General features: G+C 42.2%; 1 protein-coding gene across 2 annotated transcripts in view; it reads right to left on the bottom strand.

Moving 5' to 3' along the window:
- Positions 1-519: 519 nt before the first annotated feature.
- CRIM1 (cysteine rich transmembrane BMP regulator 1 (chordin-like)) overlaps positions 520-27,216 on the bottom strand; it is a 192,969-nt gene continuing 166,272 nt past the window's right edge. Inside the window, exons 14-17 of one of the 2 annotated variants that reach the window (XM_012653840.1) lie at positions 12,971-13,165; positions 5,789-5,911; positions 4,417-4,607; positions 520-3,101 (exon numbers count right to left, since the gene is read on the bottom strand). In XM_012653840.1, coding sequence (XP_012509294.1) covers positions 2,925-3,101; positions 4,417-4,607; positions 5,789-5,911; positions 12,971-13,165 — 686 coding nt within the window. In that variant the 3' untranslated portion in view covers positions 520-2,924. The remainder of the gene's footprint in view (positions 3,102-4,416; positions 4,608-5,788; positions 5,912-12,970; positions 13,166-27,216) is intronic. The other variant, XM_012653841.1, reaches the window with a different exon arrangement.

The raw sequence follows: 27,216 nt of genomic DNA on the forward strand, positions 1-27,216 counted from the left end.
AATTGATGAAGATACATACTTACACAATAATAATTATTTCATTTGACCTGAATTTGTAAATACTATGCCATGTACTTAAAGTATATACAATATAGCAAAAAGTCCTTAGGGGATAATGTTTTTTGAAGAGATGCAACAATGGTCTGTTTATAGCTCCTTCTGAAAGTGATGCTTCTGAAATGTATGAAAATATGCCTATTTATTCCTATCAACTCAGAGGCCCCTCGTAGTTGGTTTCTCCTGATTGTGCTTGGTGTGGGGTTCCCACCACAACCCTCCTGTGCATGATGAGCACGTGTCTGACTTCTGACACAGGTAGGTTTTTGCCTCCCTAAGAACAGTTCCCCCCCGCCCATGCTGTGTACTCTGGGGGTGTACCTCTGCACCTGTCTGGCAAGGATTTTTTTGCGGAGAGGCACGGGCGGGCAGAAGGGTGTTCTTGTGATGCTGGAGGTTCATAGAACTGGCAACTTAATTAAAGACCATTCGTCTTTCTGATCTGGATCTTTTACATCGTGCGATTTCGACTCAAAGTATTTATTTACTGCCAAGAACCAAGTTGTAAATAATCCCTTTACTGCTTTCTCTTTTGAAGAAAACAAAGACAGACTGTAGAACTACGGTGCACTCCAAGTGCCATATATCTATTTTATTCTTCAGGAAATTATATTTGTTTTTCTTTTACAAGAGCACAACAGGAACCAAAGTAAAAGAGTAATAGATACAGCACTCAGGATAAATCATATCTTTAAAATAATAATAAAAAAATTTACACCTTGTCCTATATCCTGTTAGTATTTTCATAATATGGCCATGATTGAAAAAAACAAAAAGCAAGCATTTATAATTTTTTTGATAGACTTTTTATGCCAGGAATGGATTAATTGTCAACAAAATTTATACTAATCAGGCTGATGTCAATCTCTTTTGGTAATATATCATTAACAAATTTATTTTGGAAATAGATAAAAAATATTGCCCCTTGATAATAAATCTTTTTCCTTTGATGCAAACAGCTAGAACACCTTTTTCTTTTTCTTTTTGATATTCTAAGAGAAAAAAATGGTTAATCTTCAGATTAATAAATTAGGTCATTATAATAATAAATTAATTTTTTTTAAAGTTCAGCAACCTCTGTCCAAGTATTTACAACAATACTTGAAAGTTCCTTTACAAAACAGAACACATTTTCTTTTCACATTAAGCATACTGGGTATCTGTGTCTTTCACAACAAGCATTTTTAAAAGAAAAATCAATGCACAAATGGGTAATTAGTATAAAAGTGCTAAGAGCTGTTTGAAAAGTTAACACTATAGTATACAGTCAGTTATATCTGAGGCAACCTACAACAAACTTCCAGCTTATTGTGGACAATATTCCAGTAGTTGTTTCAAACAGTTGTTTGAAAAAAAAAAAAAAAATCCAGGAGCTGATTAGTGATGCAGATTAAAAACTGCCATCAATGTCTCTGGCCAGTGAGCGAATTGAAAACCAACTGAAAGCAAATCCAATTGAGGAATAAGATTTTAATAAAGGAACACCCTTTTCTGTAGCAGGTGCGATGCTGACCGCTCAGGGTGCACACACACATTCACACACACTCTCACTCACACACACCATCTTTCCAATTAAACTGCAGGTAGGATGAGATTTTGTGTTATTCAAAAAATTTGTAAGTGATCAAAAGCATTGATATGGAATGCCTGTTTATCTGCCTTTGTTCTGGTTAAAATTTCATAAAAATACATTCAACAGGAAAACATAAATTGTATGTGTATAAATATATACGTATATATATTATATACACATGCACACAAATACTTTTGTTTTTTGAAGCATAAGATAGTTACATAAATATTCCTATAATTGCTAAAGTTTAAAGAGGCATAATTTTTTTTTGAGCTTCAACAAAGGTGCTTGAATAATATACAATTAAAATGAAGTAGTTTCTATTTTGTAGAATCAGTATATAATAAAAGAAAAAAAATCCCCAGTCTTAAAAAAAAAAAAATCTCTTCTTAAGCTAGAGCCTCAACAAAAACTATGAACAACAATATAACAGAACAAAGCAACAACAAACAATGAAGTATAGCCCCTGGAAATGCCTGGCGTTCTTCACCCACTCTCTCCTTCCTGCCACACTGTTGTAAGAAAAGCTCCAGTGCTCGCATCAAGAAATGACTTAGATCTCGTTCATCTGCTGACTCTGCTAGGAACTGGCTGATTGGCTTGGAAGAAAACAAAAGCAGCAAAAAGTATAACTGTATATATCCTTAATAACCCGCTTTAGAGAAATGCTGCTATCGCATTTCTCTTGCTTCCTCACTGCCTACTGCAGTTGTGACTGTATAGAAAAGAAACTTGTGGCTTTAGACCTGGGATGGCTATCAAAAGCTTCTGATGCGCTTGTCTGGTAGTTCTAAGGTGGTTATGGCAGCTGGGTCGCAAGGCCTTTTTTGTTTCCTGCTCATTCAGGCCTGAGCTTTGCAGCAACCAGTGCAGTCTTCAGAGCAACAGGAAAATATATCCTCTGGACCACCGAACTGCTTTGACTTTACTAGATTTCTCCCCGAGCCAAGCTGACCAATTTTTCTTCCCAACACCACCCTCCCACCCATTTCCCCAACCAAACTCACTGTCCCCACCCCCAAATACCTCTACAGCTATTTTACAAGCAAATATATCTTAGCAACTTTAAAAACTTTGGTTCTAAGAAAACACTTGGTCAGTTATCTTGAGGAAAAGTGGGAATGCTTGTTCTGCACATTGCTGTAGACAGAGCCCATCCCAGTAAGTTCTTAGTGCTGTACATCAAGTCACAATCCAATACAATCCACTAAGCAAGTGCACAAATTCTAGTTTACTTTTAAGAGCAGATTTAGTCGTTTTCTGTCTTTTGAAACCTCATCCAAGTTGCCTTTTTTCACACTGTCTGGTAGAAATTGTCTGCCTGTAGGTGGTTCTGTTTTTGCATGCTGTAGAAGCCACTGAATCTTGCGTCTGGTTCAGCAATTCTTAGCATCCTCTGGGAACTGTCTACCTGGACTCTGGTTCCTTTCTTGCAGTCCACAGACACCAGCTGATTATTTAAGGAAGAAGGCTATTTAATGAGAAGAGAAAAAGCACGAAGAATTAGCTGCTTTACATATCCCAAAGGAACAGAAATTTAGCACCTGATTCAAGCCAGACGATAGTTTCACAATTCATTGATAGGATGTAATACTCCACGTGCAGTCTAATCTAGCAGTAACTATACTTTTATGAGGGATACTGACAGACTGCATTTAAAGGTGAAATGGCAAGAAACTATGTCAAATTGGGAGATGAAGGAACTGACGAAAAAAGATTGGTGAAGTGCTCATTTCAAATCCCTGAAGTGGAGACTTTGTTTAATAAGGTTGGAGAATGACTGGAAGTTACCAGGTGGGCAGATTTTAAAAACAAAGGGACGATCTCTAGTCACTCAGGCTGGGTAACAGCATCACAGTCTGGGCCAGCCCATCTGTGCCTAGTCATCTCACTCGCTTTCCGAGAGGGTCTCTATTCTCAGCTTTGGACAGTGGCGACTGTGTCTTACTGAGCGCAGAGGCTGTGCCCAGCGCATATTTGGTGAAAGAAAATCAGACGATCTGACAGAAATTTTATATGGAAGGGTTCACTAGACAGTTAACAGCATTCAGGCTGTTTCCAATTTTTAGGGTTGTATGATTTTTTAAAAAACCCAACTAAATGCAAAACGTAGAATTAGAGTTGGATGGAATTAAGATTTCCCTTAATTAACACAGTTCTTTCTTGCCTTTTAAAATAGATACGAAGGCCCTTGGTATTTGTATTGAAATCAAATACATATTCTTTCCCCCTCAGTATGAAATCTGCCTCTCTCTAGTCTAGTATTATTTCCTACCATCTCTTCATCTTTTGCTACCTTTCCACGTATGCCAGCCTTTGACACATCAACTTGTCCTTTGGACTTTTGTACATGCTCACTATCTTCCAGCTTTCTTGCTGCCCTCTCCTGAGCAGTATTCTCCCTTTGGGATTTCTTTTCTCTCCCATTTCTAAGTTGATAGACGATTAAGCAATTTCCAGGTGATCAAGTTTTAATGTCTAATACAAACAACAGTGATGTAGGAATCAATCTAGAGGTATTTTCATTTGAAAACTTTAAAGTACACCAAGGAAACTGGATCCAGGAAAGGTCAAGATTCATTAACCAATGGGTAATGGATAATTCACCCAGTGATCAATCCAGCCCCAAGCAAGTACTATGTATTTGATTGCTACAGCCTGAGGCCTATGAATTATAAAGTAAAAATTTCACTGATTAATATAAAAGGTTTTAAGCAATTTTAAGGAAATATGAGCATGAGCTCAGTTTCACCATTGAAAAGACTGTAACTTTCTCAAGGTGGTACCTTAGTTGGTGTTCGATACCAGTAAAGGAGTGGTATCCACTGTTTCTTCTGATTGATGAACAGGAATGCTATTATAATAGAGAGGCATATTATTATAGGAACCACAACCCAGGCAATGGAGTCCAGTGAGGAATCTTCAGTTGGGTGCAGCCTGGTATTGTCTCTGTAATCCACCTGGAGGTGACCCATATCTAGGAGAAAAAAAAAAAAAATCACAAGAATTTTTAAGGATTATTTTAATTACATTGCAAATAGAGATCAGCAACTTGGTTTTACTGCTTCTTAGTACTTTGAGGCTAAAAACATGATTAAAGTCTAATGTTGATCCAAAGAGATCTTAGTGGAGCCGGGGCCTATTGACACACAAGGAAATTTCTGTTCAGGGACTTTGTAACAGGGATACTAGGCAATGCACAGGTCCTCAAGGTACTGCGGTAAGTATGGCCATTCTTGTGACCCAAGCCCAGCATCTAGAACAGTGCCTGGCACACAGCAGGCACTAATACTCATTGGCTGAATGAATGTAAGCATAATGCTCAAGCATACTCAGTCAGAGCAATTATACAAGGAGCCAAAACACGAGGTCCAGGAATTTGGCTCTCTGGTCATCTGGCTTGATCCAAGCATAACATTTAGACTATCTAGAGTAACAGACAATTAATCTCTTAAGCAATGAATACTGCTTCTTCCAAAAGAAATATTATAAAAATTGTATAGCAATCACTTGGAAAAGGTGCTTAGAGTACACAGGAGGCAGTACTGAGTCACGGCTAAGAGCAAGTTTATACTATTTTGATCAAGAAAAGGTTTGCTTTTATAGAGAAGGAAATATTGGCAGCTGACAAAGTAACATCTTTATTATATACAACTGAAAGGACAAGGAAAAAAACCACAGAATGAACCTGGTGACTAGAAAAATCAACACATGTAATAAACCGAACTATCGCAAAGTGAAAAATACCCAGAAGTGTAGAAGGTAACCTCACCCATAAATGCTTAGCACAGAATCCACAGGGATAGTGAATAATTCATTATTACTCTGCTGACAAAGTTTACTCACACACACCAATTGGAGAGATGGGTCAGAAATTCCAGATACAAGCTCTTATGACTAGAGCATATTTCTTTCCATCACCACGAAGTCTTTGAGCATGTGGGGCCAGGAAGGAGGCACTGAATCCAGTTATCTGCTGACTTATGTTATTAATGTGTGGTGTTGAACATGTTTCAGCCAAGTCAGTCTTCCTACAGTAGTTACTTGAATTCACTTGGGCAAGCCATTTAAAAAGTTACTCACAGGAATGTTTAAAAATTAGAAAAAACCAAAATAGACCATATAGAAGACCAGACAGATCCCAACTGACATGCTTACCTCTAGGGAGATGGATGATGTCATTTTCACTGGGCGTGGGCCACATGGGAACCTCCAGGTCAATCTCTCCACGACGATTTGTCTTCTCAATGGGGATATTGGTTGGTTCTGGGACGTACATTTCTAAAAGAAGGGAATATTTTTCATAAGAGAGGATGGAGAAGCCGCCTTATTGTTGGCTTTTGTATCCTTAATCTAAATGGTACTCACTTCAATACGGTATTTCCTGGGACATGAAAGATCCAATTTCCGCACTTAACATCACTAGTGCTAGTGAGTCGCTAGCTTTGCAATGGTGGGAAACACGTCTTATAACATTTGAAGGAAAAAAAAGAGTTTTCTACTCCACCAGGGTCAAAAACTCTGCTTTTTCATGCCAAATGGTATTGGCTCTATGGCCTTGTGTGAGCTGATGGGGAATGGCTGAAATGAAATGATTTCTTTTACTTTCTTTTACTTTCCATCAGCTAAGTATCTTTAATCCATGAGTGTTAAATCGTTTATATAAAATTATGTGAGCAGAACTGAAAAAGTTAAAGCACTGTCCACTCTTGATGCATTTCTTGGCCATTTCCCCTCTATTCTTTCCCTGTAAGTGGGAATGGGCTGTAGGCTGACCTCATGAGGTGCTGTCTGGGTAAGTCTCAAATGTCCATTATGTTACTACTGGAACCATTTACACTGGATACTGATCTTCACACATATTTACATTATCTAATCTGATCATACAGGCATTATTCTACAACATGAAACCAAACTGACGGAGAAGCGTATTCTTTACTCTGAATATCAGGCCTTTTTTTTGGAAGACAAGTTCTAAAAGGGAGCAGTGAAAAAATTAAGAGCTCTTCTCAGCTCCTGATATATTTTTGTATCTACACTTCATTTGGCTGACCACAACTAGCCCCGCATTTTAACGAAATTAATTCTTAAGAATCTCTGTTTTCAAATGTGATGATAAGTCTGCATCACGTGTGTACTTCCTCTTGGCCAGATCCTGCCATGTTATTAACTGATTTTTATAAAGAGGTTACTCAACATTTATAATCCTGAATACTCTCTGTAGCCTAATTTAGGCCAAAATAAAATATAATGTCTATAAATTAAAATAGGATTAATGATCTTTTCTGCTCAGAGTGATTGTTTTCTATCCCAAAGTTACCAGGCTTTCAGGAAGGAAATCTTAAGGTGAATTTAGGAGAAGGGAAAAGTGACAGTAGAAGAGAGAACTTGCTAAGCTTCCACTGCGAGTTAACGAAGTATCCAGCCAGGGAAATAAATCCAGAGCGTTAAGTAAATTGCTCACGACTGTGCATCTCATGAGAGCTGAGATTCAAATGTAGTTCTGTGATTCCCAAGTTTCCCTGCTGCCTCCAAGAATAGTCTTCTGCTTTCTTACTTATAAGGCCTTAAGACATGGCAAGAACTACTACAGTTTCCAAAGGTCCAGTGGGTCCCTGCAAATTCTAGAAGTAAAAATAGTATTTACTGAAAATATTGTCATTTCCAGCATTAGGGGCCTGAGTACAAACCAGTGATTCTCAAAATTTTTTTAATCATATCAGAATCACCCAAAGAGCTTATAAAATATGCTGACTCTCACGGGTCCTGCTTCAGTAGGTCTGGACTAGGACATTCTGAAAGGGTATGTGTTTGTAGCGGGTGTTTAACCCACCGAGAAACCCTGGAATGTGCTATGAATTTCCTGGATGAATATGGGCAGAAAAACCACCTTAATATTTGTGTGACACCTTCCAGTGCCACAGCATCCCCCAGCCCCTCCCCTGTGCTCATGGCCTTGAGCCTTCCTATGACAACAGGGGGCCACCCTGGCTGCTGGCGTCCAAGCCCTCAGTGTCACAGGCGAATGTGAGATCTATCTCACCAAACCTGTGAATGTCAACGGCTAAGCAGCAAAGGCCTCTGCAGCGGCCTCAGAGCTGGGATCAATTCAGTGCCACCTCAGGTTTTTTCCTGGGTGAGAGCAGTACAGAAGCAGCTTTGGAATTCTTGTGCCTTGAACCTGCATGTGGGTAGATTTCAGGTGAAACCCCACCACACAACAGACGCTCGCCAGTGTGAGTTCTCGTCCCACAGGGTTAGAAAGGCTCTGCACTTGCAAGAGTAGGAAAGTCAGAAGGATCTGTCTATGGTGAGAGGAGGATGTCTTCAGTGATGTCACCATTTGTTCAACAAACATTTCCTGAACACGTCCTATGCGGTGGGCACTGATCTAAGTTTTGGGGTACAGCTGTGAGCAGGACTAGTCCTGGCCCTCCAGGGGTCTCTCCCGATGACCAGTCCTGACAGCTGCTTCTCACCACCTAGCACTGGCTCTGATTAAAACCCACCCATACCTCCTTCTTTATAATAAAATACTTACAGCTCCAGTTTAGAGTCCTCAAAGCCCAAGGGGAAAGGGTCACCTCCCTCTAATTTGAACTTAAGAGGGAAGCTGCCCTGCCAGCAGTTTTGCCAAAAAGAAAAAAATCTTTCAGCAAAAAAACTGCTTGTAGAAACAAAAAGTGAGCGTGCTATTCGTTTCCATCCCTAGACCTGGGCCTTCTATAGTCAAAGACTGCATTCAATCTCAGACTCTTAAATATAACCCTTCTGGCATTTACTAGAAGAGCCCTGTATAGGAGCTGGCACTGCAGATGGGCAGAGCCAGGAGACTGACACAAAACCACATCCAGCCAGGCCATGAAGATCATGGCCACATGGTCACAATTAAGGATTACTCCCATGGATGGTCATATTTGATCTGAACTTTGCAGGAACCCAAGACAACTTACTGGGGATATATTTTACTTTCCAAGGCATCTGGTCAGTTTTAAGAGTCGTCCTCCTTAAAATGTCCTTTTCTGGAATATAGGGCAGGATGCCTGGAGCTCACAAGCTAAGGGTACCACTTTTTTGGGGAGATGGAACCTGAAGTCAGCTTAGGACCAGGAGTCCCAGCTCTTCTGCTAACTAGCCGCATGACTCCGGATAATTCACTTAACTTGCCTGAGCCTCAGTTTCTTTTGTAAAGTGGAACAAGTACTAACCAGCTCACAGGTTACTCATACCCAAAGATGCCCTTAGAGAGGGGGAGGCTATTCAGAATGTGAGGTGCTATGTCTAGGGGACAAAGTAAGGTTCCTGTTTACTGGACAGACCAGGCCGTGCTCCCACACCACCATTTTCTCCATCCTCACAGCACTTCTGGGAGGTGACATAGGCTATCCAGATGAGGAATGGAAACGCTGGTGAAGAGCCTTGAGTAAGATCACACAGTGGGCTGACGAGAGAATGAACAGGAATCCAGCCTGCCTGGAAGCCCACACTGGATCCAATATAAAGTGTCGAAAGCTCAACTGAATGCAAAATTGGCTTAGAGATGAGATGGAGAAGTGATGCATCAATATTACAACAGATGCAGAAAGGAGAGTTATCAACAGAAATTAAATTTCAACCCAACAATAAATAAAAACTGAGAAGTCACTGGAGAAATCTCTAGTGATGAAGAAGGATGCTAGCAATATCTGCGCTCTCTCTTATTAAGCTCACGAACCAAGGAGAATGAATCTTATCCTTGTTCGTACCACCACCACCTGAATTTGGGTCCTTAAGGTCACACCACAGGACACCTGCAATGCATGTACCAGCTGTCTTGGCCTCTGGCCTCTCTCTGCTTTGGTCCTTCCTGTGTATCACCCTGTTGGTCTACCCCAAACACCTTTGTGATGTCATTCATTTGCTTAAAAATGAGCCTCCCCACTGCCTACAAAGGACAAACTCTATATTCTTCATTTGATAATTAAGGCCCTAAAAATCTTGGCCAAAGCTATCTTTTCTGTCCTTACCTCCTGCTATGAGAACTCACTGCTCCAGGGGCATGACCTTGACCTTTCCCATCTCAGGGTCTTTGGTCAGATTACCCTCTTCACTACAGTGAAGAGCCCAGCTGTCCTTCGAGATCTAGTAAAATCCTTTCTCTATGAAACCCTTCAAGGCCACTCGACTTCACAGAAGATTGTATTCACGAACTTAGCACTCACGGTCTGTATCGAGAGTTGCATCCAGTTCACCTCTCACGCTCTCTTTTGAAACTAATCAGACTTTGCCTCCGCCACTTTGGCAAAACTGCTCTTGTCAAGATGATTACGACAATGCTGAGTGCACAACAGTTGGTGCCCACTGCTCATTTTACTTGGCTGACAGCAGCACTTGACTCAGCTGTTTACTCCTTCCTACCTGAAACCTTTCTCCACCTCGCTTCCAGGCTGCCGACCCTCTGGGTGTCCTCCTTTGTTCCTGGTGCTCCCCCTCCACTGCCTTTGCTAGACCCCCCTCACCTGCCCAGTATCCAAAAGCTGGAGAGGCCCAGGGCTCAGTGCTGGGCTCACTTCTCTATCTACCTTCACTGCTTAGGTGATCTCATCAAGTCTCCAGGCTTAAAAACCACCTATAGGCCGGGCGCTGTGGCTCACGCCTGTAATCCTAGCACTCTGGGAGGCCGAGGCGGGCGGATTGTTTGAGCTCAGGAGTTCGAAACCAGCCCCAGCAAGAGCGAGACCCCATCTCTACTAAAAATAGAAAGAAATTAATTGGACAACTAAAAATATATAGAAAAAATTAGCCGGGCATGGTGGCGCATGCCTGTAGTCCCAGCTACTTGGGAGGCTGAGGCAGGAGGATCGCTTGAGCCCAGGAGTGTGACGTTGCTGTGAGCTAGGATGACGCCACGGCACTCTAGCCTGGGCAACAGAGTGAGACTCTGTCTTAAAAAAAAAAAAAAAAAAAACAACAAAAACCACCTATAGCTGACACCTTGCAAATTTGCAGGTCTAGTTCCTATCTCCCTCCTAAACTCCAGATTAGATGTTCACTGTCTATTCATTATCTCCAGTTTGATGTCTAATGGGTATTTCAAACTAAAAGTGCCCCAAACCAAAGTGACTTTACCCCCAGAGCTGCAACTCCATGGTTCAGCCCGCAAAGGTCACAGTTAGCCTTGGCTCCTCCCTTCCTCTCACTCCCCACACGTAATTCAACTCCTAGTCATTCCACTCCTACGACATAATTGCAATCTGACCACGACCCTCCACCTCTACGGCTGCCACCCTGGTCCAAGCCACTGTCATCTCCCACCTGGATTCTTAGAAAAGCCTACAAAGTTGGTCTCTCTGCTTCCACTCTGGTCCTCCACCCCTGGTTTAGGCTCAACCCAGTCCCGGGGAAATGCTGTTAAAAGCTCAGTCTGATCCTGTCACTCCCCCGGCTCCAAACCCTCCAGGTTTCCACCTCTCGACACAATCCTGCACTCACCCATGAGACTCTCCGCACCTGGCCGTGGCTGCTCTGCGCCTCATCTCTTACCGTGTCCTTGCTCACCGAGTTCCATCCACACAGACGCCTGCCGTCCTTCAACACGCACAGCATGTCCCCACTCCAGGGCTCTGGCTCTGGCTATACGCAGAGGTTCTGCCTCTTGCCCCTGATTCCTGCGATTCTTCTGGGTCTTTTTATAAATCTCACCTTACTGGTGAGGTGCTACCTGATCATCCTGTACAAAACAAAACAACCTGTCCCGCCTCCCCCTGCCCCGTCTTCTGTGCTTTTCTCCATGGCCTGCTCCCTGTCTTGTCTGTTTGCTGTTCACCTGTTGCTGCCTGTCTCTCCCTATGACAACGTAAGCCACACGGGCACTGCTGTCTCCCCACTGCCTAGAACGGTGCTTGGCACAAAACAGGCATTCAGTGAATCTTTGTTGAATCACTCCGGTCAAGTTTCATCATTTACATCATTAAAAGCGTATTACTAGGAAATCTGGAATGAAACTTGTGAAACACAGGTGGCATATACTAGATGAAACAACGCCAATGGGAACAAATTTTTCCTTATTCTTCTTCAAAACACTTAAGAATTTCCTTTTCCCCATACACACAGAAAGTGACAAAATATCACCTGAGCAAACCACTGACTCTCAACTTACACCTTAAACAAGACCAGTGAGACTAAACTATGAAGAGTACCCAACTGAAGGCTTTGAAAATGGTTCAACCTCCTGACCTGGCGGAACATCCTATCCTTTTCAGGGGATAAATGGACGTTTTTAGAAATGCTCAATTGGGACTCACCTGCAGAACACCTAAACAAAGGCCAACACGTACAGAACTCAATTAAACTCTTTGGGTTTAACTAACTGCCTCATTTCACAGTTGTAGAGATGTGCTTCTAAATTGGCATGGATCCCAGTGCACTGTGTTGAATAGAGCAAGACTCTATAATTAATGCTGCAAGAAAACACGAGAATCGAGGTGAAGACAGAAAGGCTCCCGACTCGCTAAAGACCTCAGTGGGGTCTCAGAGTGAGCCCTCACGTGGGTCTGTGTGGTCGATGCTGCCAGGGAGTCTGCGTGTTTGGGGGTTCAGCCGCCATGGCAAGGGCTCAGGTCCAGCATTTCTGGGATCAGAGGCAGGAGACCAAACATGGAAACAAGGAAAAGGCCTGGGGGAGGATCTGGGTAGCTGTGGGGGGTTAGGTTTAAAATCAAGAGATGAATGATGCAGCTACACAAAGAGTGGGATGTGGGGAAAGACACAGGCACGACGGCCAGCTGGGGCGTGCTCAGTGGCGATGTCCTACGTGGGGAGAGATGGAAAGTCCAGCTGAGGGCTTGGGAGACGGCTGTGTGTGACAACTAAGGGGACTGGCTGGAGCCGATGAACTGAAAAAAGGATGAACCAGGACTATATTCTTTAAATGCAGGTTTTCTGTGTTGGCTCAAGTATATATGCACATTGTAATGGCTCTAAACCATATCCCCTACTGTGTCTGATCTTGGACCATTTTCACTAGGCTAGTCCAACAACGCACTAAAACTGTGCTACTCCGATAGGGCAAGTGTCATTAACAGGTCACTTATACCTATAAGGCCATAGTGCCACTAAAGATTAGAGAATAGAAATCAGAAGAACCAGAGCAATCCTGGCATGAAACCAAAACCTGGCTCTCACCTGGATGGTCACCGTTTTCCAAGTTGCCCCAGGTGTCTGTGCGGGAGGACCTCAGCCGGGCCTGGCACACCTGAGCCATGGGCACTAGTGAGTGAGCGAGCAGGTTCTGGCTCTGCTCTGGTCTCATCTTAGATCAACGTTACAGCTGGACAAATGTGAGGACGGTGGCTTAGATACCTGGACACATTGGGCAGCAACTCCCTTCCACGTTGATGGGCTCGATGCAGGGCAGAGGGGGGCAGCTGACGGTCGAGCAGAGGGTCTGGCCCTGTAGGCAGTAGCAGTGGGTGCAGCTGTCAAGGTCCCACCGCTCCTCGTCAGCATAGGCCTTCCCGCTGAAGTGGCACACCACCTTCTTGGGAACCGTGTCTTCTAGTGAAAAGAACAGCACATGGTGGAGTTGCTTGATGCGACTGAGCACACTATCTTATCACACGTGACGGATACGCTTTAGGATTTCCAGAACCCTGCAAGACTTTGGTTTCCCCAAGTCCCCTGTGGCCACTGTCCTAGGAAGTCCCTCAGAACTCTCGTCCTGTGGCCTGAACCTGACCCAGGGCTACTGAAGCTGGCACAGGGTGGGAACTGTAACAACTAGCTGGGAATGACAGATACCCACTGGGTAAGTGTCACTAGATTGTCATCTAGGAAGAGATGAAGAGATTGATAAAAAGTCTAGTGGAGTAAATTTACAGAAATTCCTACTTTTAGTTAATGTTTTTTATAAATGATACTCAGGAACAGCAAGGAATGGTAACAGCAACATCACAAGGACCTAGTAGGTTTCCTCTGCAACCCCAGAGCGGGAATTAGCACTGAGATAAGCATTTCTTTCATTTTTCAGTCATGCTGCATGGATTTCTCTCTCCGCCACAAGGACATTTCTCCTTTCAAAACAACATTTCATTTCAATCTACTTTAAAAGCTACTTCATTTCAACCATAGTTTTGGCAAACTACGGTTTTTGAGAACAAGGTGTTTTTAAAGAGCTATCTGTATGTAGAGTATGGGGACTTAACAGCTTAAACACTCTGTTCTTTTGGTTTTTCTTTCCATTCTCCTTTGCCACCCTCATTTCCTCCCTCGCCCAAACTAGTCCTTGAAAGTTCTTTCTCTTTGACTCAATCAACGCCTTTTGCTGGTGTGCCTGAACTTACTCACTCACTACTGGTCACATTTCACAGCCAGTAATTTCCCTCTAAAGCTCAAGACTGGTGGGTCGAGTGAGGCCCAGGGACCAGTGGTTCCAGCAGCCAAGGAAAGATGAGCACGTCAATGGAGAGACATGGTGGGGCAGACGCACTTCCGTCACCAGACCGGCCAGTCACTGCACAACTCCTGCTAATCTGGGGAGATTTTATGCTCAGATTTGAAAGGCAGCTCCATTCACCACTAATAAGTGAAAAACTACAAAGGAATGTGGAAGGAAAGTTCCTTAGGAAAGCGTGGTCCCCGGACTCGGGGTTCTTCCTGGAAACCATCTGGGAAGTCTTGAAGGGACAGCAGCCATTGAACAGACACCAAGGACATAACACAGAATGTCTCAGGGCACAACGAGGAGCCATTTTCTCTGAGCAGCCCCAACACTCTGCAGCCGAGTGCTCCAAGGTGGCTGGAAGCTGCTCTGTGAAGATCCGGTTTGTGCTTCAGACTGAGCTTTTCTAGAGGAGGGTCACAGACGGAAATGCTCACAGATCTGTCTCTGCTCTCTACGTTTTCCTCTTATTAATTACGGTCGTCCCTCAGCACCCCTGCAGGCTTGGTTCCAAGACCTCTGTGGATACCAAAATCAGCGGATGCTCAAGGCCCTTACATAAAATGATGTAGCATTTGCATATAAGCTATGCACATCCTCCTGTGTATCTTAAATATCTCTAGATTACTTATAAGACCTTATTCAATGTAAATGCTATGTAAATAGTTGTTATGCTTTATTTTTAAATTTGTGAGCTTTTAATTTTTTGGTACATTTCTAACCTGTTTTTGGTTGAATCCTTGGATGTGGAATGCATGGATACAGAAGGCAGACTTTAGACAGCACTAATAATGTCCCGTTACTGTAATACTTTTACTTCCATAGATATAAGTCTCACTCCATCAGGGCATGTTATAAGCAAGCATAGGAAGAAAGTTACATGAAGTGTGAAAATGCCTAGTCTCTCTGTTCTCAACATTTTCTATTGTTTCTCTCATTACTGCTGCCTGAACGTTCAACAAGGGACATTAAGTAATCATAGGAATTTCTCATTGTAATCAGAAATCCGTTTTTTAATATCTATTAAAAGATGTACTGCACTGTGTTTGTAAACATTCCACAGAAAGTTTTCTGGTGCGCTGTTGGGCTAAAAGCTCATTTGAAGGCTTTCAAACCAAACCCATGATAGAAGTTTTTGCTACTATGGAATCCTTAAAGGAGGCAACTTCCTTAAGATATCCAAAATGTACGTGTCCAACTGGTGAAGAGAATTATCCAACGAGCCTAATTTAAGCAGTACTCTGACCTCCAGCCAACACTGCATTAAGGACAATAGTTGTGGCCATCAAATCTATAGTCTATTATGCAGAGAATTCTTTATGAAAGAAAGCAATTCTTCACAAAGCAGTATATTTTACATAAACCTTGGTCCATACCATGGACTGAGATCACTGAATAAAATTTGAGTAATGGTGTTCTGTGCAAGGAAATCAGAAACGAGATGGTGAAACTCCTCACCCCAACTAGTCCATCACTCTCTACCGCACCTCTCTTGGTGGTGTGTTTGCCAGTCAGTCCTCTTCTGGGAGACAAGGAGGAAAGGAATGAGGTATAAACACAGAAAGGGAGGACTTGATGAGAAGGGGTTTGACTCAAGGCCCACCCCTGCTCTGGATTTTCAAAAGATGTAGGTATTACATCTTAAGGTATTTAATTAATGGTACTGCCAATATTTATGAGGTTATTTTTTAAAATTAGGTCAAGAGGTTAAAATAGTAGTTATATGCTAACATTATAAGGACATTCCTTCATTTAACACACTTTTATCATCAGTGCTAAAAAGAAGGCATGACCCTGACCCACAGGATGGCACAGAAGTGGTGGAGGCAGGCCTGGGGACTGGAACTCGTTGACAAAACCTGGAGCTTGGTGTCTGAATGTCTGACATGAATTAGACACGGAGCTGGACAACACGGAGGGCAGAACCACTAGCTCTCCTGGGGAACTGGGAAGGCTTCTCCCAGGATTTGATGTGTGAGTTTTACCTTGAGGGACGAGTAGGAGAAGATGAAGAAGCTGGAGGGAGGTGCCATGTTGGAAGGACAGTGAGATATGCCAGGGCTGGAGGAGGGGAGGGGACTTGCTGGCTTTGCTTTTAAGAAGAGACCTCTGGAATATGACAATATGGAAGTCCAAATGGGGTAAGGAAGTCGGGGACACTGTCCAAGGGGTGGTGATGCACCTAGATGAAGGCAGAGGTGGTGGAGAGGGAAAGGCAGGGCTGGATTTGAGGGCTACTATTCTGGGAAACAGCCATCTGGATACGGATGGGGAGGAAGAGGCGGCATGAAAGACAACCCTGTTTCTTACATGGGAGGCTAGGCAGAGGCAATTCCAACATGTGAGTCATTGTCCTGCTTTAAGAAACAGACAATTGGTGACCTTGTCAGGGACCTGGTCAGTCCTTACGAAACTGCTCATGTTGTCTCCAATGTGCCTGGGGCTCTCCTGGTAGACTTTTTTGGCCACCCAACATCTTCAGGACCTGGTGAAGCCCAAGCTGGTTCTAATCCTCTTACTCGGGGTGAGCCACAGTTAGCAGTGGATGTATGACACTGGGGCCAGCACGTCTGAGGATGGGGGCTCCAAATGGACCAGTCTCTGATCCACGACGAGCTCCATTTCAGAGATGGTAGCAGAGAAAGGCTTCCTGCTGTTGCTTGCATGGAGTGGTTTTCTATGAGATCTCCTCATTTAATCAGTTTGAATCCTAAGATGTATACATTTCATAATGGCAAATTTTGTTTCTTTAAACATGCTTTAAAACAAAGTTACATTTGACCGTAAGACATTGCTTAAATTCTACGGAATTTTCATGTGAAGTAAATAGAGGACTCTTGTTTTTGGAAGAGTCCTAATTTTTACCAGGGTGGCTGTTATCTGTCCCGGATGAGATTATATTAGATTTTAGTTAATAAGGCTTTATAAAAATTTTTTATTTTTGATTAAATTTCACCTGAAAGGCCAATGATCTAAACAGAGACCTGAAAGTAGAGAGTGCATTTCAGTTGACTGATGGGCCTTAGTGTCCTCATTTCTTTCCCAGATGTACCACCTCCTTCAGTGGCACAGTGGGGTTCATCTGAGAAAGCTCCATCGGCATGTTTTAGAAGTCACTAAGTTTACAGGGAGACATGGTAGCTATTCCACGCAATTTGATGTTCTAAAAAATATATTAACTAAGTCACTGTAGCCTTTTGGGGAAAACAGCATCGTCTAATTGAAAGTACATATAAGAGCATTTTAAGCGGCCAGCCTGCAGAGGGATGTAGAAATAGAGACTGGGAATATCCAACTAAAAATAATCAAAACAGTTTATATTTGGCTATCGGGGTTGTGTCATTTAATTCTAACTGCTATATTTATCGCTCCAACTGGTTTGCTTACGCTGACCATGGCATTAAGTTTTATTCTTCAACACCTAATAATAATCATCACTTCCACTTACTGAAATGCCCACTATGTACCAGGCTAAGCATTTTATACAAGTCAGTGCCATTTGATCTCCATAGCCCAATGGGACAGCGTATCGTTTCAGTTCCACAGGACACTGAGGCACACAGAGATTAAGTCACTTGTTCAAGATAAGTGGCAGGGTGAGAACAGGACCCACGGGGTCTGGATCCACAGTCCCCACCCGCCTTCTGCCTACCACTATCCAGTATCCAGCAGCATAACCTGAGGGCGGGCTACTTGCCACACAAACAGAAGTCATTACTGTTCACTGACTCAAAAACAGGCTCAAATTTATCTTTGTCTTCAAAGGTAATTTATCCTTCAATTGACTGAATCATATGTCTGGCAAAGTCCTATCAAGGAATGGAGATAACGAAGGGATTCCTGAGGACTCACCTTCCTTCGGAAAATCTCCATTTAACACTTCTCTCTCTCCCCCTCACCACCCTCCCTCTCTTCCTCAGAGGAAGAGGATTAGAGGAGAATGTTCCAAGGAAAACATGATGTATGACACTAATATAATAAAGTTTATTTTTAAAACAAACACATCAGGATTTATATATCCAAACAAATGTGATCCCCTTCTATGTAGTCCTTGTAAGCTATAAACGTATTCCAACGGTACTGCCGCTGCTTCACACAGCTTTGGGATTTTCTTTCCGTGACGACACCACCCAGGGCCAATTTAGAAACACACGAAGAAAGTTACCATTTCGTGGTCACACCTTGGTTTAGATCAGCTTCGGTATTTAGTTTCCTCAGCTCTGACCTCTATTTTATCCATCAGATTCAGCTTGAAATGATTTTTGGCCTCCTTCACAGGATGAAAAGTTGCTTCTGCAATCGTAATCGGCAACCCGTGTCAGGGTCTCAGCCCTCTGCCACGGCGGCTCCTTCCACGGGGCTGTCTAAGTCATGGAATGCTCAGACACAAGTCTTATCTTTTTTGGATTCAAACATGAGCAATGTTATCTTGCGTCACATATGATTACAATAAAAACATGTACTGTCTTTCAGTGGTAGAGTTTGGAGAATTCAGCTGTGAGTTTCTTTTTCTCCTATTTTTCCTCAATTCTGGTTGATATGATAAGAGAAGGAAGAAGTGGCAAGGCCTTGAAATGTTAATTCCTTTCCAGCTGACTGCTTCAACTGTTTAAACTTTGCTATCTCACTTCTCTTCAAGATAAAAGAAGCAGCCTTAACAGGCTGTTAAAGGCTGGGCTTTGTTTTCAATTACCCCATAAAACTAACTAACACTAGGGAGGGGGAAGCTAGAACTGTGTTGTTTTCTTCCTCTACAACTGCAGTCCCTGACCCCTGGGCTATGGACCAGTACCAGTCTGTGGCCTTTTGTCCAGTCTGTGGCCTGTTAGGAACTGGTGAGGCGAGCAAGCAAAGCTTCATCTGTATTTACAGCCGCTCCCCATCACTTGCATCATGGCATAAGCTCCGCCTCCTGTCGGATCAGCGGTGGCATTAGATTCTCATAGGAGCAAACCCTACTGTAAACTGCACGTGCGAGGGATCCAGGTTGCACACTTCTTATGAGAATCTAATGCCTGACGATCTGAGGTGGAGCTGAGGTGGTGATGCTAGCACTGGAGAGTGGCTGCAAATACAGATTATCATTAGCAGAGAGGTTTGACTGCACAATAAACGTAATGCGCTTGAATCATCCAAAACCATCTCCCCCTGCGTGCCCACCCCGCCCTGGTCTGTGGAAAAATTGTCTCTCATGAAATTGGTCAAAAAGGTTGGGGACCGCTGCTCTAGAAAGATCCAGTTTACTAATTCAGGAGTCACTGATGTGGTAGCACAGCCTTTGCTCTGAATCTGACCATGATGCAGGATATACATTAGTCCCTGAAAAGAAAACATCTCCAGATTTTTTCCCCTCCGTCCTCTGCGGACGGATATAAAAACCCAAATCTACTCTAACTCATGTTACAGTTGGAGTTTTCAATTTCTGCTTAGGAGACAACTTTCTTGTAGAGATGCTTCAGGTTCTAAATCTGGTTCTGGTGGTCATGAAGTCAGAGTCTTGGTGTGGGAGTAACTTCCTGGGAGGAAGTTAGGCTGCTTTAGAAAATGCATCAGTTCTTTCAAATCTCCTGTGTACTATTTAGAGCTCTGAAAAGTAATCTACTGTGGGATCCTAGTAGCTGAGAAGCTACATGGAGCTCTTAATCTCTGAATAAGTCCCACTGCAAAACACTCCAACCTACAGTACTACAGAGGGGCATTTGTTCTTTCTACATATCGAGATGGAGGGCCCCCTGACAGCACCATCCTACACGCTGGGACACAGTAGTAGATGGGGCATTCAAGGCCCCTGTCCCCGGGAGATGCTTCTGGATCCAGAGAGTCTCATCGGCTTTGTGTGAGTCCACATCCAAATGGATGTGCCAAATGTTTGGAAAAGATATGACAAGAGCAGGCCCTAATACCATTACACTTCGATTTGAGTTCTTAAGTTTGCGGTCCAAGGGATTTAGTGAAATCATTTGGGCAGGTGCAAAAAGGTGCCATGTTGATTGTGGGTAACACGAGATTTAGAAAAGGGGGTGGCAAAGGCAGCCAGGTGTTACCAATGACACAGCTGACGTGGGTGAACCATGGGGAAGTACTTGTAACAGTGTATTACAGTGCTCTTCTCTAACCCACAGGGAGTAAAATACCACTTCCTATCTCTTATTTTACTTTCTCTTGCCTAACGAGATGCCTAAATCTCTGGCCCGTATGTCATTTTTGTTTCTGTGTCATCAACCTCCACGCTTGCACAATAAATGGAATGTGAGCACCTTCTTTTTGAGAAACTAGCTTCACTTTTTTTTTTTTTAACATAAAGAAGAGACTTAAACGGAAATCTCAATGAAGCAGGAATCTGAGCAAATAATGTACAGGCCACTAAGAACTCACAGACACAGAAGATGACGACTGATCTCGACTATGCCGGCTCACCGGGCCTGTTGTACAAGAATGCAACGACGGAACTCAATTGAAGTCTTGCTAAAAATGAATGCAGGTGGCCTAGACAATTGCAATGAGGCAGAGATTTAATACACAGTAATTCTGTCAGCAAATGATTAAAGCCTTTTGGCTAAAAATACAAAAAATGTTTATTATTAAAAACTTGAGTATTTTACCTTATAACTTTTAGCTTCTCATAAAGAAAACATTTGATCTTAATTCATCTTTATGAAAAGGAAAAAAACCAAGATAAATGTTGTCATGGAGGCTGACTCCTTCCACTGTATGTCTTCTCTTAATTGCTGTTAAAGCACATATGGCCATGGTTTTAAGACCTTTCTTAGAAGTCCATGTTTGCTTTCCTTTATTTCATCTATTTCTTGGGATGGGAAGTCTAAGTCTATTTATAAAGCTCAAAAGAGCCTTTCAGGTTTCTTCAACACGCTGGAAAGAAGGTGATTGCACAGGGTTCCAAGTTAATAGAGGAATTATAAATTTTCCTAGTTTCGCAAACAGAAATCTCACCACAGTGGTAAACACAGTGACTTTTGGCTGATTCCTACTACATGCAGCGAGGATACAGATTCTCAGGAAGAGGGCTTAATCCTTGTATCAAGCATCTGTTATGGGCCAGTTAAGCACTTCATGTTCAAGGAAACATTTTCTTTTCAACTTTAAATGTAGTCTCATTTCATAGCAAAGTTTACGATCGAAGGTGTGTCTATAGGTACATGGATATTACATACAGGAATCAGCTTGGAAACATGTAAGTGTAGTCTGAAAGGCAGGTAGGAATAATGAAAGATCAAGGTGACCCAAATAAGGAGGAAGAAACATAATTTCCTTCAGGACTTAAAAAGAAATGACTGATGTAAAAGTCAGCATGTAGCATCTTCTTAAGAAAACCTTGAGGTGGAAGCCACTGGGCGCCCACAGGAGATGTTTCATTTGGTCACAGTTCTAATTCCTGTTAGGAATCCTCTGCCAGCAGCCTCCAGAGGGTTCTCATCAGATGACGGGTCTCCCTCCCCACCACCGACCATGAAAGGGCACAAAAGCAGGTTTGGCCTCCTGGACAGAATCAGAAGAGAAAGCACGTGCGGCGGCTCTGTCTGGGAACGCCAGTGCCAGTCTTCCCTCTGCGCAGCAGCCCTCTCCACAGTGAGGACGTGGGGCTGCAGCTCAGAGGGTTCCCCGAGTTCACTAGCACTTGATTGCTGTTTACACAGCCGGGGGCCTGAAGCGGACACTGAAGGGAGAAGAGAAAGCTGCTTCTGGGAGAAGCAAGATGGGTGCTTCCTAGGGTGGAGGGTAAGACCCAAACGAACTGAAACCAAACACTGCTTATTTTTGTTATGATAACTTCAGACCAGTTCCAAAGTTAGTGCAGTGCACAACAACCAGAATGTTTTTATTCTTACGCCCTCTAAACAATACACAGAAAAGCATTCCATTTCCCTTGCCTTTCCTTTTTAGCACTAACTGTGACAAGCTGGGCTTCAGTGGAGGGGCCACAGTAACTGAAAGCTCTGAAGAATGTGCCAGAGGTGTGTGCAGTATCTCTTCCCTTTGAGAGTATGCACTGATTATAAATGTCATGTACTCTGTTTCTAGGAATCACAGTGGATTGTGCACAGTAAGTTCACGGACTCCTCAATGGGACTAGCCTCTTAAAGTAAACAAAAAAACAAAAGAGACCCCATTTTCTCACTTCTGACAATGTCCAGAGGCATGAAAGGACAGTGAGGTTTGTGGGTAAAGCCCTGTCACAACGCAGCTGAGCTACAGAAAGCATGGTGTTCCCACCTGGATTACAAGAAGGTGAAGTAGCCATGGTCTTTTTAAGATGAGAGAGGCAGGATGAGGTACACCACCAAAGCATTATCTAAGACATTCTTACGCTTCACGAGCTCATCATTGAGATGTCGTATCCAGGCCTTTCTCTTGTAGAGAGCCAGGTGCTACATTTAACAGCAAGACACTAGAGTCCAGCTGATGCCTGTTACTCAATCAGCTGCAGTCTGTGTTACAAGAGCTGTAAATTCTACTGAACCAATATATGTTCACGCTATGTTTACCATTTATAAAGTACTTTCACATATGTACATTATGTCACTTAATTTTCATAGCACCTTTGTGATGCACAGGACACTATTGTTATTCCCACCTTATAGAAGAGGAAACTGAGCTAGGGGTACATCATATCACTGAGACACACAGCTAGGATGTGACAGAGCAGTGATCACAACATTTTGGCTCCAAAGGAAGTTGTTTTTCCCATGTGCAGAAGTTTTTAATTTTAAGAAAATACATTGGAGAAGCAGCTGTGAAAAATGTTTCAATGAAGATGCCAGTATCATAACATTATGGTTTAAAAATGCATAATATTAAATTCCATGGGTTGTATAGCTTAAAAATGCTGAATTAAATAGTTACTATATTTGATTCTTGGGCTGAGTTAAATACACAATGATCAACAGATATTCCAAAGAAATTCTCATTCTCTCTCTCTTTCTCTCTCTCCCTTTAAGATGGAATTTTGATAAAGTTGGCCTTAAACAAACAAATCCAAGCAAAACAAATGTTGTATAATAGAATGACTTGATATAAAGTATAGATGTCTCCCTATTAAGGAGAAATATTTAATCATTTGCTGCTTGAAGATCACTACAGAGAAGATCACTATAAAGCCACAGCACAACTGAGAAGAAATACAGTTACAACACAAGCCACACCAGCTTGTGAAATCTCCACTTCAAATATTAATAAATATTATATAATAAATATAAAAAACAGCTAACCTCTGAGGTACAACCTGTAAGAAAATCACTTTTTAATGTACTGTCTACCTATAGAACTCACTTTTACAGCTCCTTAAAGACATGTGATATCTAAAGGCACAAAAGATATTAGCCTATAGTCCTGGCTACTGAGGAGGCTGAGCCAGGAGGATCACTTGAGCCTGGAAGTTGCAGGTTGCAGTGGCCTATGATCACGCCACTGCACTCTAGTCTGGGCAACAGAATGAGATCTTAGCTCAAAAACACAAAAAACTAGATGACTTGAAGGCATGTAATCAGAATATTTTTGTTCACATGCAAGTTACAAATCATAGATATACTTACTTTACATATACTTAATATAATCTATTATAAATATTAGTACATATAAATGGAAATAAGTAAATATATGTATTTATATTATATATAATAAACACAAGCAAATATCATCCAACTACCCTTTGACAAAAACTTCTTTTTAAGAGATGAGGGTCTTGCTATATTGCCCAGGCTGGTCTCAAACTCTTGGCTTCAAGCAATCCTCCCACCTCAGCCTCTCAAGGAGCAAGGCCTACAGGCATGAACAATTGGGCCCAGCTCAAAAACTTCTTGAGCAAGAAAAATGCACTGACTCAGGAATTTCTAGCAAACAAATACGACTCTAAATATCTGACCTTGAGTATCTTCTAAAATAACACATGGTTACAAATAAATCAATACTTGCCAAATATATTTTCAATACAATAGTCTATGTACCAAGTTGACACTTAGGTCTTGGCCAACACAAGAACTGTTTACTCAAGATTAGTCCTGTTCGTTTAGACTGGAATAATTGGGGATACACCTGAGCATCTTGAGTTCCAAGGTCAACAGGTATTATGCAGCAGTGACATGGGCTTGAAGATCCCATAAATTAAACTAAGAAGGACTTCATGATCAAAGTAGTGTTCTTTCTTTATAATATTTGGCCAGGAATGACTGACCCCTGGACATAAGAAAGTTCTGCTGAAAGGCTCACGGTCCCTCTTCCAGAAACTGCTTCAGCCTGGCACTCAGTGTGGGCAAATGCATCACCAACACAAACATCAGAGCAAGGGCAATGTGGCTGGGGGGCAGATGCCCACAGGCACAGTGAGAGCCGGGTGATGTAAGGGCTGCTGATTTACTTGTTTGCCTTCCTCCTGGGAGTCACGGAATACAGCTCTCACTGAAGCACTGAAATAATTTTTGCTCTGGAAACAATGTAGCATATAGTCAGTGATAAGGCCATGGGTGCTTTCAACAAGTCCCATCTTGCATGGCCAAGTATGTCATAATGGAGGTGTCTGCTGTTCACAAGGATCCACATATCAAATCTGTTATCACCCATGAGAATTCTCACCAGACCTATCATCTCCACCTGATTCATACTCAAGTCATCTTTAGATTCTTGTTCCTCATCCTCTAAGCCATTGTTACAGTTGAAAAGCCTATGAAAATAAAACCTAAGTTTGTGTGTATTTGCGTGGGAAGCCAGAATACAAAAAATTAGGGAATCAGAAGATGTTCCATTAAAATGATTGGGTAATTACTACTTAGTTTCTTTCTAGTCGAAGGACGAATTCCCTAATGATAGGTATTATACGTAATTAGACCAAGCTGTTCACTTTTCAAAATTAATCATCAATCCTATTAATTATGTCTGTATTACACATCCTATTAAATTAGCACACATAATATGAGGCCTTCACACATCAAAAGAGAAGCATTATCATTGCACATTAGTGACTTGATAATTTAGCTGAAAGGAACACAAATATGTGTAATTAGATGACTACTTTGAGCAGGATCACTTCTCATTTCTCTTATGGTAACAAAAAAAGGATACTTCACAAAGGTGAACGCAAGTGAACCTTTTGTTCTTGACCACTAAAGAAAAAGAGGTCACTTAGAGGTGGGCTTGAGGTTTTTAGAGATCTATATTTGACTAATGGGGAGAACATTCACCCAGGGAGGCCTGCAGCCATGCAGAGGTCTGCACGCTAGCCTGGGGAGAGGAGGTTTGTGCATTTTCACAGTGAGAAGTTACACACGATCCTGAGAATAGACAACCTGGGTTAAAGCTGAGAAAGCCTAAAACAGGAAAGAGTGCAAGCACCGGTCCTCGGTGCCCACGGGAAAAACAATCAGGTGCTTTAAGACATCTCACACGGTGGTGTGTTTCTGTTTTTTTCCTTTGCTAGGTGATCTCTGGATGGTCAAGGTTCTGCCACTGAGGCATGGCTGGTAACCGCCTCGGACCCTCGCACAGGCACCGGGCTGACTGCACGTCAGGATCTCGTAGTTCATGAGAGAACAAGCCCCAAAGCAAACCGGAGAGTCAGACAGGAAATCCCCGTATCACAGTCACGAACTGAACTTGACTTTGTACGTCTGGGCATAGCAGGAAGAGGTAAAAAAAGAAGAAACCCAATCCAAAAAAGAAAACTGCAAAAGAAAAAAGAAGCAAAAAAAAGGGGTTTAAAGACTATTTCAACAACACATAGGAATCATGAAGATGAATGCGTGAGTAATGCACAGTTTCTGCTCATCAAGTGTTAAGTCTCCCCAACATGTTCCCCTGGAGATATATCACAGGTTTACATGATACAATTGTACATGCATCAGTGTTGGGGGGAGGGCAGTCGTGGAGGAAGGGAGACAGAAACAAAATTTTTGCTATACCATTATGAGCTTATATGAACCATAACTTAGCAGAAGTGTTTGCAATCTAACTTAAAATCAAAATCACAAATTTGGGCCAAATTGGGCTTTTCTTCCTACGCTAAAGAAAAATGTGTAATCTAAATGATGCTGGAATTAGAACAGGAAGTATGAAGGCAAAAAAAAAAAAAAAAAGGGACATAGAATACTATGATTTGCAGGTTTCTTTCCATAATTTTGAATTTTTCATTGTCTATTATCATATGAAAATGAATTTATCAGTGGAGTAATTTACCAATTACAAATTTACCAATTAAGTAGCAAAGCACAACAGGAAATTTGATCTAAACAAAACAATCAGAATCTTCAACACAGGAGAGATATGCTGCTAGTTATTTTCTTCTGAAGGTAACACAGAATTCTTAGGCCTCCCGGGCTCTGGTTTCCCAAGTACGATCCAAGTGCCCCTAGCTGACTTATAAACTGTTTCTTATAATGTTGAAGTTCTGATATGGAAATTTGGTGATACAGGTGGTACTTTCCCCCTGCCCAGCATGAAACAGCACAGTTAAATCTTTCATTTAGATCTTACCAAAGACAGTGCCATTTTTTGTATGAATTTTGGTCAGCTCTTCAAAAAGGTAAGTAGCACTGAATTGGATATATTCCTTAATACATTTTTGTCTCCATTTATAAAGAAGCTATAAAACTTATGGGTAGTCCAGAGAAGTCAATACAAGGCACTAAAAGGTAGAGCTACCATGTCCCACTTTGCTTCAGACACTCCTGGTCTATTTACTGTTGTCCCATCATAATTTTTAACAGCTTCCCTTTCACTCTCAAAGCATCACACTTGGAAGAATAAATTATATAGATGGTCACCCTATTAAAAGGAGAAAATCTAGATTTCAAAATGTAACTTTTATTACTCTTTGGCTATTGAGAAAATCTAGCTGTGTAAACTTCCTAAGAACAGATACTGTTTTAAAAATATCTTTCCATCTCTTATATACCAACATGCACAATAAAAGGCTCAGAGAAAGAGGCCCCCGTCTAGCGGCCAGAGGTCACAAGACAAGGAGAAGGAGCTGTCCTCATGAACTTGAGTTATGGCCACCATTCCGCAGCTCACCTGTGGGAACTGTCACAGAGCTCTGCGGCCAGAGATCTCTCTTTTATTCCCACGTACCACTCCAAATATACGCAAGGACTCGTGTTTAGAAAGCATGCAGAATCTCCAACAATAAATGCACAATACACGCAATTATCAAAGCTTGCAT

Source organism: Propithecus coquereli, unplaced genomic scaffold (genome assembly GCF_000956105.1).
Source record: "Propithecus coquereli isolate 6110/MARCELLA unplaced genomic scaffold, Pcoq_1.0 Scaffold43, whole genome shotgun sequence".
Lineage (NCBI taxonomy): Eukaryota > Metazoa > Chordata > Mammalia > Primates > Indriidae > Propithecus > Propithecus coquereli.